General features: G+C 32.8%; 1 protein-coding gene across 1 annotated transcript; it reads left to right on the forward strand.

Annotated features, from left to right (window-relative positions):
* The first annotated feature begins 7278 nt into the window (after window positions 1–7278).
* LOC129941582 (uncharacterized) lies at window positions 7279–8283 on the forward strand. The gene is made up of 2 exons (XM_056050254.1): window positions 7279–7435; window positions 7530–8283. The coding sequence occupies exons 1-2, from the start codon at window positions 7390–7392 to the stop codon at window positions 8213–8215; spliced, it is 732 nt and encodes a 243-aa protein (XP_055906229.1). The 5' UTR covers window positions 7279–7389; the 3' UTR covers window positions 8216–8283.
* The last annotated feature ends 4311 nt before the right edge of the window (window positions 8284–12594 follow it).

The following is a 12594-nucleotide window of genomic DNA, read 5'->3' on the forward strand; positions in this document are numbered from 1 at the left end:
ATTTTCTTGTCTTGGCTTGGATCGGGATATCCGTAGCTGTACATTGGCTATAACGAGGTATTGGTCCGAGTCAATGTTGGCCCCTCGGAATGTTCGGGGATTCTCTATAGTGGAGAAGTGTCGTGCGTCGATCGCAATGTAGTCAATCTTGATTACAATTGATTGATCAGGAGATTTTCAATGTCCCCTTATGGATATCAAGGTGTCTGAACTGCATACTAGCTACCGAACATCTTGTCTCGCAGCGAAATCGATCAGCCTAAATCCGTTGTACGAGGAGGTGGCGTGGAGGCTCTCCCGATTGTGCCACCAAAGATATCTTCTCTTTCTAGCTTGACTATAAAATCTCCTAAGACAATTCATCTTTCTCCTCTGTTGGGACATGCGCGCTAATTAGACTTATATTGATGCTCACAGTGTTGAAATTCAAGACTTTTTGCCTGATTCTAGTTCAAACAACAAATCCAAACATAAATAGACGCTGCTATTGTCCTAGGTATCAGTCGCCGTAGTATACAAAAAGTCTTTTAGTTTGCGTTTGCCCATACCATAGCACTTTTTGAATGTCGGTTGTATCTGCTTTTCAGCAGTTTAGGACTTCCACTAACTCTTCGGCTGCACGTAGTCTATTAAGATCCGATGTTTGTTGTCCTTTTTTTCGTTTGCTTAATTCATCATAAGTAAATCTGCACGTATCTGAGGCTTGTTGGTGGCTGTGGGGTTTTGTTTTTAGAAATTCTAAGTCTTTTGGATCCTTAGACTCTTAAAACCCTTTATTAATCCCTTTTTAGACCTTTGCTTGAATATTGTAGCGTTATATGGAATCCTTTTACTTAATCACGTTTCTATAGGATTGAAAAGGTTCAGAAAAGATTTACCAAATTTGCTTTACAGCAGATTTTTAAAATCTCAAATATTCCATCTAATAAACTCAGGTATATTTTAAATGATTTAAAATCTCTAGCATTGAGAATTCGGTTTCGATGTTCTATTTTACTATCAATGATTAATATTTAAATATGCACCTTCTCTTAATTTACGGTCTAGAGAGGGTTTTTATGTATATATTACTTTTCATTGTACGAACTATGCCAAAAACACAATCCAATTTCTGATTCTTGCATCGCTTTTAATGAATTTGATTTTTTAATTGATTTTAATAAAACTAGGTTGGATATTAATTAGAATTTTAAAGTAATACAAACTTTAATCAATTTTTATTTCGAATGATTTTTTCCGATCACTATGACTGGCACAAGATTTAACTGTGATCAAGAATTTAATTCAGGATTGAACTTTTAACTTTAACAAATACAACCTACTATTTAAAAATCCATTTTCTTATATTTCGTATGGATTATGCAAACATTTTTCAGCACAATTTCTTATCTCGGGGTAATTCAAGATTCGTTATGTACTGGACCAAAAAATAAGCATAAGTAATATCCGTAAACTTCCACCCACTCAATCAAATGTTAATTTCCTAAGAAATCTATTTAAATAAGAAGGTTATACAAAATGAACCGTGTGAATAAAATTACAAAAATATTTCTCAAAAACCTATTCTTAATTCAAAATATATTCATATGTGTCTTATGCTCATCATATTCTGGTTCTTAATTTAAAACAAACTTATCACCTTAAGATACATCCTAATACCTGTTGAATTCTGTCTGTCTATATGTACATGTATATGTACATATATCCAGAGATAAACCATAAGAATAAGAACTTTGTATACATCCAACAACGGTAACAACGCCTTTCATTTCCCCATTTCTTTGATGCAGGTATACATATATATTTAATTTCATCACATTTGAATAATCTAAAAGACTCATCATAAGACCCCGAGTGTCAACAACCTTTCGGTGATGGTTGAAATGAATGGACCAGCACAGAAAAAAAAACATTAATTTGTTAAGATCGTATCAAGTAGTGCTGGCCCCAAATAAATGCCATAGCCTAACATCTTCAAGATGCAAAAGAGAACAAACAAGTTTTTGATTCTTTAATTTAATGATCAAAAACCTTTGGAGCCGACGACGAGCATTCGCTGCCGCCGGCCGCCGCCAACACCGTCACTGATGATGACTCCTATCGAAATCATTCCAATAAGCATACTGTCCTAATTCGATTTTAGAATGACATCGAAACCCACAGAAATTGGTTAAAGTTTCCGATCGATCGATACCAGTGCATGGATCAATGGATGATGTTATGGAAATGTGTTTTATTCAAATTTTGGGATAAAGTTCCTCGAATAGCAGTTAATTTTGTAAGTAATGTTTTGAAGCAAGTTAAGACTGCATTTTTTCTCAAAGATACCTCCGTTCATTGACTTAGTTGTATTTTTATTTATTTTTTTGAAGGATCAATAAAAACAAATGAAATGAAATTCTATTAACTTGTTTTTCTAGAATTTTAAAGTGAAGATGAAATGATATACAGAATAAATTAAAGAAACATTTCTTTTTAAAGCTCTCAAAGTATCATTTCTTGATTGCGTAGGCTTAGTTGGGGGAAGAATGAAATCACAACTTGACCAGTCGGGAAGGTTTAGATATTTGAATAGCTTCCTCAATTACATTCTTTCACTTCGAAGAAAACCAGCAGGGTATCGACAAGTTGCAGATGTAAATTCGATTTTTTAATAAAATAAATTTTAAGAAATCATCTTATTTAAGCATAAGATAAAATTACCTATTTGTTAGATCCCTTGGATGTGCCTGACGAAATTCTGTTTACAGGTGAGTTGTTTAAATTATGTTTTTGAAACTTTAACATTTGGGCCACACACTTTCGTCATTTTTAAATATTGAACTTTTTCGCAATGATTACGTTTAAATTTGATTCTTCGCAAAGTAATAATTGAAATAAATAGAAAGTTAATATTTTAAACACAATGAACTAATAATTTAAAGTAGTTCTGGTGTATAGTAATTGTAATCGGTTTGATTGAACCAATTCCAAATTTTGAGATTTCTCAAGGTTTCAAAGTCCTAAGAATCAGATAGAATAATATCGGTTTGTGCAACATACCTTTTTTTACAGATTACAACACCCAAAATGTGCAAAAAGAACTTTCAAAAAATTAATCGAATTCCATTTTAAATTTTTATATTAGATACACAAAATTGATAAGAATTTAAAATATTCCACTGACATTTTTCTTGTAAATCAAAACGCTGAATAAAATAATTTTTAAAGAACAAAACATTATACCAACTTCAAAATAGTTTTATATTAAGAAAGACATTTTTGATATCGGTTAAAGTTTTTAAGTAAAATTTTTCATAAAAAACAATACACAAAAATACTATATGGGAAAATTCAAATAATAGTTCTTGTACAAACAATTAAAACAAAGAAATATCTTAAGTTTCAGTTTTTGATTTTTTAATTTGCCCCTAATTTAGTAGTTCAATGAGATTTTTTGTTATTTTCAATTCCGATAAAGATACAAATATACCTTACTAGCTGACCCGGCCACGCGTTACCGATTTAAATGTTTTTTTTTCATATAACATTGTTGTAAACTATTTAAGGGGATGCTAAGCCACAAACGGACATTGTTTGACCTTGAGACTTATTTATATACATGACAAAAGCTAAATGAATTGGAAACTTTAACCTTCTGAAGAGTATGGTGGAATCTGACTTTTCCTTTGAACTTTCGAGTTAAAATGGTTGCTTAAAGAATATTTCCCGTGATCTTTTTGGTGTACCAATTTTTAATCGAAGATTATGTGTTGGCATTCCAGGTATATATTTGGTGAATTTAAAAAATTGATTGGAAAATTTACAACATTATCGATTGATTTCTATACTATGAATTAATTTATTTTTTCCTGAAGAAAAGTGCAGGAATTCTCTGGCAGTTTGATTGTGCACAAACCAATTTTTACTCTCCCATGAGTAACCTCATTAGTGGTATCACAATGGACCCTTGAGGTCTACGTGTGTCAATGATATCTGGACAGCCACTCTAACCTAACCTAACCAATTTTTACCAATGTTAGTAGCATTTCTTAAATTTTTACAAATTGAATGAATGAAATTTGAAATTCGAAAACAATATTTCCTGTGAAAGAAACAAAGTTTGTTTTTAATTTTTGAAAAGCTATTTGAGTCGAAAGTTTTTTTAGTATTGTTTTTTTGTTAGGTTTTTATTTTTTGTAAAAACTGTCAATTTGATTTTTCTCAAAATTTAACTGAATGGTGAAAACAATATTTTTTAAAAGATGAAACAACTTTTATTAATTTTTTTGTTTAGGTTTTTATTTTTTGTCAAAAAACTGTCAATTCGATTTTTCTCAAAATTTTGCTGAATGTTGACAACAATAATTTTTAAAAGAAAAAAGTAGTTTTAAGCCAATATCTCAAAGTTTTGAAAATATATTTCAGTCGAAAATCAATTTTTACCAACTTTTATTAATTTTTTTCTTTAGGTTTTTATTTTTTGTAAGAAAACTGTCAATTTTATTTTTCTCAAAATTTTTCAGAACGTTGAAAACAATATTTCTTTTAAGTTAAAATTAATCAAAAGCCATAATCTCAATTTTTTGAAGAGATATTTGAGTCGACATTTTTACCAACTTTGAGTAATGTTTTTATGAGTTTTTTTTTTATAAAAAAAACTGTCAATTCGTTTTTTTTTAAATATTACCAGATGTTAAAAACGTTATTCTTCGTTGCACAAATCAATTTGGTGATAAAATCATTTTGGATTCGTTAAATTTTCGAGGTGACAAATTTTTTTCTCAGTTTTTTTGATTTTTTTACGTTACAATATATTTTATAAAACTTAATTCAAGTCTTTAGGGTTTTTCGTTTATGAGATATTTGGGGTTAACCAAAATTGTCACCTTTTTTTAAACTGCTATGGTAAAAAAACACACCCCCGCAATTTTCTTGATTTGAAGTCGATATCTCTTCTGGTTCTTGAGCTATGGACGTCGAAAAAACGTCGCGAATGTACGGACGTACAGACGTACTAACATACGTACACACGCACGCATTTATTTATTATTTCGACTCTAGTGCTCTTGAAACGTCAAGAAATTCAAATCGGACCCATTACAATAACTTCCAATAGGTAGGTAGATAAAAATTAACCATATTGACCTCAAACTTATTTTATATCACAAAAAATATTTTTTTTTGTACATTCAGTAATTTTTTATAAGAATCCAATTGTCGGTTTTTTCATAAAAATCATTTAAAATACACCAAAAGAATATTACGAGAATGCTAATATTGGTAAAAATTAACAACGAAAATAGATTTTCAAATCAAACTATTTCATCGTATTCAAAATATTGTTGGTTACATTTAAATTTTTTTGAATAATTCAACTGATAATTTCTTAAACAAAACACGCAAACCTACACACCTTTTCATCAAGGCAAATCGACAGACGGGATTTAAAGTTATCAGTGTGGGTCGAATCGCGGCCTGTGCTTTACTTTGTAATTTCCAAAACTGAAGCTTTTGGCAACAAAATCGTTCTACATTCAATCCACTATTTTGTAGCTCCAACGATTTTTGAATATTCAAGCTTTTTTTTAAACAACCAGCAATTAGTAGTTCAATGAGTATTTTTTGCATATTCCGATGAAATAAAGAAAGGAAAAATGCAAATATAGCTTATATACGAAATTAAATAAGAAATATTTAAATATTACTTTTTAGAGAAAATCATCTAATTTCGTTGACCTAGTTTCTTCAAAAAGTTAAACAACCAAAAAAGGAATCAGCAGATTTTACTAAATTCGTTTTGTATATACATATATAAAATATATTAAACCTTATAATCTCGACTGTGAAAAAGCCTTAACAAATTATATTAGCAATTATCTTTTAAATAATGTTTCTCAAGAATACCATTTCTTCTTTAACAAACATAAGAATTAAATTATAAGCATATGACGAACAGCCATTTAACAACCATTCACAACTTCACCCATGCGTACAAATTCCATTCTTATTTAAGTAATTTTAATTAATACTTTAATTGTTTTCTTAATGAGACTAACAATAGAAAACCAGCAAAATACACTCTAATTAATAACTTCATGAAATCCATCTTTAAGGTCTTAAAACTTGTATTGCATATAAGCTTTATCTTTCCATTGGCATAAGAACAAAGTGTTCAGGTCTAATCATAAGCACTTGGTGGCAAAATAAAGATGTCAACTCCGAAACGTATTGTTTAAAAGGAAACGTCTTATTGGAAAACCATATTCTTTAATTTTTTAATATTTGAACACACATTTTAGAAACTTAATTAATTTGAATAGTAATAACATTTTTGAATATCAAAAAGCAAAAACATAATTCCAATAAACAATTGCGTCATTCAAAGATCATCTTAGATAAGAGGTTTAAGATCCCCAAATAACAAACAAAAAAATCATTAACATTCCCTACTCTTCTCCCAACCTATAGCTATTAAGATTAAAAAATCAACTTCCTCATTTGCTACCATATTTCTGCTGTAACATTATGGCTTCATTAGAGAACTAAAATAACTTCGGGCTGGGGCCATTCAATCTCTTCTTCCAATGTTGCCATCGGCCTGAGCTCAAAAAAGTCTTCGTTAACTTCTCTCATGGAATTTTTTTAATTATTTATCTCACCTTAACCAAAAACATACCCCTCCCAACTTCCAAACATAAGTATCTTTTAGATATAATATCTACAATAACAAAAAAGAAGGAAAAAAACCGAACCATTTAATTCAGTTTCACTTTCGCTGATGGCTTTGAGATGAAATTAAGATGAGTGAGTGGCCTGCCATAATAAAGGTTACGACGAAACACCATAATAACCAACTGACTTACACTCTATACTCTAGCCTCAAGCCATCGCAAACAATTCAAAAAATTCAGAACCCGAAGAAAGTTTATTATGGTTAATAAATCAATATTTGTGGTAGGAAGTTTTTTTTTATTTTTGTTTTGTTTGGCGCGTTGTTGTTGATGACCGGTTGCGTCGGTTTGAAAGTATCTCATAAGCACCTCAATGGTGGCAGCAGCGGTGGCGGGCGGTCAGTGGTGGCGTGTTGGCGTTAATGCAAATTTTCTTAAGCTCATACCTATAATGATGGCTTATATGAATCTTGCCAAATCCCCTCCACTTTCCCTTCTCCCAAAAAATTGATAAACAATCCAAATCGAAGACCAAGACCATCAAGACCACTTACTTGACAGCCTGGAGAAATAAAAAAAAAATCTGAAGATTTTTTTTCTTCTTCTCCTCCGATAAAATAAAGAAAGAATTAAAAATTTCTCGTTATCGATGAGTTTTCACTTTTTTTTCTGGCTGGATTTTGCAGGCTTACAGCGACGAGTGATATAAAAGCCTCAGAAGTTGAACTCTATCAGTATGACATTCAACAAAATGCGCTCCCCAATCGTTTGGATTACTTTGGGTATGTTGGATCGTTGAAGCACTCACTTAACTATAACACGTCGGAGCATACGACCGGATTATTTTTATTAACAACTTCTTTCTCCTCTTTTAAGCACTCTGTGTTGTTCTGTGTGCTATTGAGGTTCGTTCCGGACCAGTGGACCATCAGGACCTGAGAATTACTTCTAAGGATTACACTCTCAGATCAGGAAGACAGGAACCGTACGATGAAGATTCCGGCGAAGAAAATGATGATGGCAGTAATGAAGAAGGTGGTGATGACGCTGGAGAAGGCGACGACGATGATGGAGAAGATGAAGGAAGACGTCTCAAAGGCCGCCACGTGAGAGAAGCCTCACAAAAACCACTCCTTGTCAATAATGACGAGACCGATGAAGAAAGTGTCATTCCGACTACTGACGCACCCAACACCGACAAACCAACCAAGAAACCATCATCGGTGCTCCTTTTACTGAGCACAGCTTTGGATAAGGCCATCGCTGCCACAACAAAACTCCCTACCCAACAAATGGCCAGTGATGCTGCCAGTGTTTTCTTGCTACTCGGTCAAGTTTTCAGTGAGGCTATTGACAAGGTGATCGGTGACGATGGTCCCGAGGAAGGTGTTACAGAAATAACAGGATTAACAGATGCCACCGAAGAGACTCCATCATCGGCTGCTTTAGTTGAAGAACTCACACAACTTCCCTTTATTGGTCAATCAGAGAAAGTTGAAAAACAACCATCCCAACCACAGGTTGAATCTAGTCAGAGTGAATTGAAATTTCCTAGTTCGTAGCTTTTGATTTAAATTAGACCAATAAATTAAATTATTTATTTATTTATGCGTAAAAAAAATTAAAAATATTATTTGTTTGTTTATTTTGATTGGAAGAATATTTGTCGGTAAGTTAAATACGACGAAATTGTTTAAAATTCAAAGTGAGTGGAATACTAAAATATAAGGAATGGATTCATGCTGAGAAGGTGTCATGTCCGTAGCTTGGAGAGGCGAAGAGTATTCAATGCAGCAATATTTCATTATGCTAATAAAAAGGTAAACACTTTTGAATGAGTTCTCCGGGTTTTTATACTCCTGATTATTTAAGAAAATTAGAAACGCAAAAATGCCAAAAGTTTCACTAACAAATTATTGACTTTGGCTCTTATAACAATTAGAGAAATTCTCTATTCACGGGTTTCAAAAAAAATGTATATTTTCTGTAAGGAATGTATGAGTGAAATTACATAAAACAAATAAGAAGAGAATTAGATAGATGGGATTTTAAAATTATTTATAGAAAAATCTAAGGTAACCAAACTCTCAAAAAAATTTACTTTTAAATGCTCAGTTCTTAACAAGCGAAATAGATTCTAAAGTTCAAATAATAATTTCATGATATTTTAAAAAGGTTACAGTCTTTCTAATTGAAAAATGACCTTAGTCTTAGCACTGAAAAGGTAAATATATTTGTTTAAATTAACATAACCCCTAAATTTTGAATATCTGTATAACTTTCTTTGCATTTTTGTTCCAATGAAAAATCAAATGTTTAACAGTTTTCCTACCACTCCAGTGGGAGAGTGTCGTAGGGGTCACGAGGGGAGGGGGTCTCGGAAGATTCATTTGTTTTTAATTTCCGTTAGGGGTCATATAAGCCTTAAAACTTATACAACTATGTAAAGATTTCATCTAAAGATTTGTTGGAATTTAATGATATTAACTAAAAAGCGGTTCGCTCAGAAGTTTAGAGAAACTTTAGCAATGCATTAAATTATTTTACTAAGATATTTTCTTAAAAAAGGAGCAAATATTCGTGTTCTTAAGAAGAAATTATGAATAAGAGATAGTCAGTTTGATATTAAGTTGCCTTTAGATTCCTGAAACTCCTTTTTAATTTCTAATTTTTTTTTGACGCACATAAACATAATATCTTAAAAAATTAAAGAAATCTACTTTTTAAAGTGAATTCTCTTTTGATGCTCTAGAGATTCTAACACGAATTTCAAGAATAAAATTGTCCCAAAAACAGCTAAAGTTACACTATCTTTAAAATAACATAATAAACGTTTTATACCTATTAATTTAATAAAAATAACTTTGAATCTCTCGAGAATTGAAGTGAAAACAAATTCTTCAACGTGTAATTTGTGAGTGGCATACTTAAGTTTCTACCCAACTTATTTATTTACCTTAATTTGTTTTTATCTAACTTTGGAGGAATTATTTATTTAAATGCACCTGATTCCTTGAATTCAAGAACAAAACATTTTTCTCAATGCAATTTTTAAGTTTTGTTGATTCCTTTAAAATGAAAATATTTTTAAAAGGATTTTAGAATTTGTCTTCTAGCATCAATTCTAATTTACGAGTAAGCAGACTGATAACGATAGTACGTCAAAAAAAGCCAGACAATTTTTAATTACTGATTCTGGGGTGGAATCGGCTAAGGTGATTGTTGATAAATGACAATCAAAATGATCGAATTTGATCTACATAAGGTGATAGTCAAATTGATACCTAAAAAGCTATCACAAAAAAATGTGATAGTCGTTTTCAAAAAAATTTGTTTATTCCGAATAGAGCTACCAGACGCTTTGTTTCACTTTGTTTCTTTTAAAAAACACATTCCTGTGACCGACAAAGCCTACGACATTCGAAAAAAAGCAAGAAAAGTAAGAAAAGAGTTGAATCATCTTACACAGACAGAATGAAAATGTAAATTTATTGTCAACAATCACCTTAGCCGATTCCACTCCTGTTTTTCTGGCAAACTTTCTCAATTTCTTGGTTTTTGCATCTTTATTTTCGTAGCGTATAGAAATGCCAGTAATTTTTGGAATTTGGAAAACCGCTAACATTTTTGTGTGAAATGCACCAAAAACCCTTTGTATTTTATTTCTTAAATATGGTTTATTTAAAAACTGTTACAATCTTAAATGTGTTCACGTGTAAAAAGTCGTTCAAATTAAATAAATAGATATTACCTTTCTGAACAAGTGTTCTAATAACTTTAGTTGTCACTTTAGCCTCTCAAATATGTAAATTGAGGGTAAAGATACACACTATGTTATTTAAATTTTGGCAGCCTCCTTTAGAATACATTAAAGAACACTTTAGGGTGCTTCAAAATTCATCATTATGTTAAGTGTTTTAAACCCCACTCCCCGAATTGAAAGTCTGGATCCACCCTTGTCTGACCCACTGATTAAGGTATCATATATACTTTGTTCCGAAATACAAATTCCAGTATAATCAACTTGCTCCAATCCTCCTCTTCTCAATAGGTGGCCTTAGGCCGCCCGCTGGCTGGTGTCGTTTGTTAAAAATCGTAAAATTGTATGAATTAATTATTCCGAAGTTTTCTACATATTCAAGCTATTATACAAATAACTAATGATTTAAAAGAGTTAAATAATTATTTCAATTTAAGAAACTACCATGTTCTTCATTTCTTCGATAGAGGAAAATTTGTTGATGAAGAACTCTGATAGAAAGCATTTCTTCAAACTGTCTTCACAATGTTGCACTATCAATTAAACTTAAGCTTTATAGAGCTGAAACCAGTATCATGATAATATGCTTTAGATTTGGTGTTACTTACTTAGTTAAGGTGGCGCTACAGTCTGGGGCGGACCTGGACTTCAACCAACATGCGTGTCCAGACAGCTCAGTCCTTAGCTAGCTGTCTCCAGTTTCGCACGCCAAGTTAGTTGAAATCTTCAACCGCCTGCGTACGCCACCTGAGTCGCGGTCTTCCTCTACTGCGCCCCGTCCCTCGGGATTGGATTTGAAGACCTTACGGGCTTTTCCGTTGGACTTTGATTCTGTTAACTAGGTCAGTGCCGCTGTACTGAAGGTCGTTAAATCTTCTCGTCCATTTAACATCTATGCAGACGGGGCCAAAAATCACCCGAAGAATTTTTCTTTCCAAGCATCCTAAGACGCTCTCATTTTTGTTTGACAGGGTCCAAGACTCCAAGTCTCAGTGCCATAAATGAGAACCGGAATAATGAGTGTCTTATAGATGGTGATTTTAGATGCTCGAGAGAGGACTTTACTTCTCAATTGCCTTCTAAGTCCAAAGAAGCAGCGATTTGCAATAGTTATTCTTCGTTTGATTTTAGTGCTGGTTTCGTTGTTTGAGTTTTTATAGTGGTGCCTGGGTAGACAAAGTCCTCAACTACATCAAAGTTATAGCCGTCCAAGGTGACGTTTTCTCCACGACGTCGTTGTTCAATGTCCTTTTTTGATGACAGCATATACTTGGTCTTGCCCTCATTGACCACTAAACCCATCTTCTTCGCTTCCGTCGCAATGCTTTAATCTTCCAACTATGTCAATATCATCTGCGTATCCGAGTAACTGGATGGACCTTTGGTAGATTGTGCCTCTAATGTTGACGGTTGAGTTTTACACAATTCTTTCCAGAACGATGTTGAAGAAGTCGCATGACAGAGCATTGCCTTGTCTAAAATCTTTTTTGACATCAAATGCATCGGTGAGATCTTTTTCGACCTTGATAGAGCAGCGTGAATTCTCCATCGTCATTCTAACAAACGTATATGTTTGACAGGTATACCAAAACTAGACATTGCTTCGAGAGCTCTACCCTAAAGATGATGTCGTGCGCGTCTTTAAGATCAATAAATAGATGGTTTTTAAATAGGTGTTTTTTTTTTTTTATTTGAAGTTCCTGGGTTTCTTCCGTGATCTACCGTGATGTGAATATTTGTTCAGTGGTAGACTTTCCTGGTCTGAAGCCAAACTAATAAGACTGATGCCTCTGTAGCTGGCGCAATTTACAGGGTCTAATTTATTATGTATTGCTGAGAATCCACTCTTTGGGCATGCTTTCTTCCCACCATATTTTGCAGATGAGTTGTTGAATGCTCTCTGCCAAGTCATCGCCTGCTGCTTTGAATAATTCCGCCATCAGCTCCAGTAGCTTTGTTTGACTTTAGTTTAGATATAGCTATCTTCTCTTCGTAGAGGTCGGATAGGCGGAATTGTGGATCTGCTTCGCCTACGTTAAGCGATTCTATCTCCCTTCCAGCGGAATTCGGTTCGTTATCGCCCTAATATAATTTGAAAAAATTGGCCTTTTAATATTATCAACATAGACTGCGGTTCTATTACGATGTTCCCCTGATCGTCCTTACAGGCTGCGGTTCGTA

This window comes from Eupeodes corollae, chromosome 1 (assembly GCF_945859685.1).
Source record: "Eupeodes corollae chromosome 1, idEupCoro1.1, whole genome shotgun sequence".
NCBI lineage: Eukaryota > Metazoa > Arthropoda > Insecta > Diptera > Syrphidae > Eupeodes > Eupeodes corollae.

Coding starts and splice junctions, on each gene's coding strand:
- LOC129941582 (XM_056050254.1), top strand. CDS start 7,390: ATGACATTCAACAAAATGCGCTCCCCAATCGTTTGGATTACTTTGG. Junction 7,436..7,529: donor AATCGTTTGGATTACTTTGG/GTATGTTGGATC, acceptor TCCTCTTTTAAG/CACTCTGTGTTGTTCTGTGT.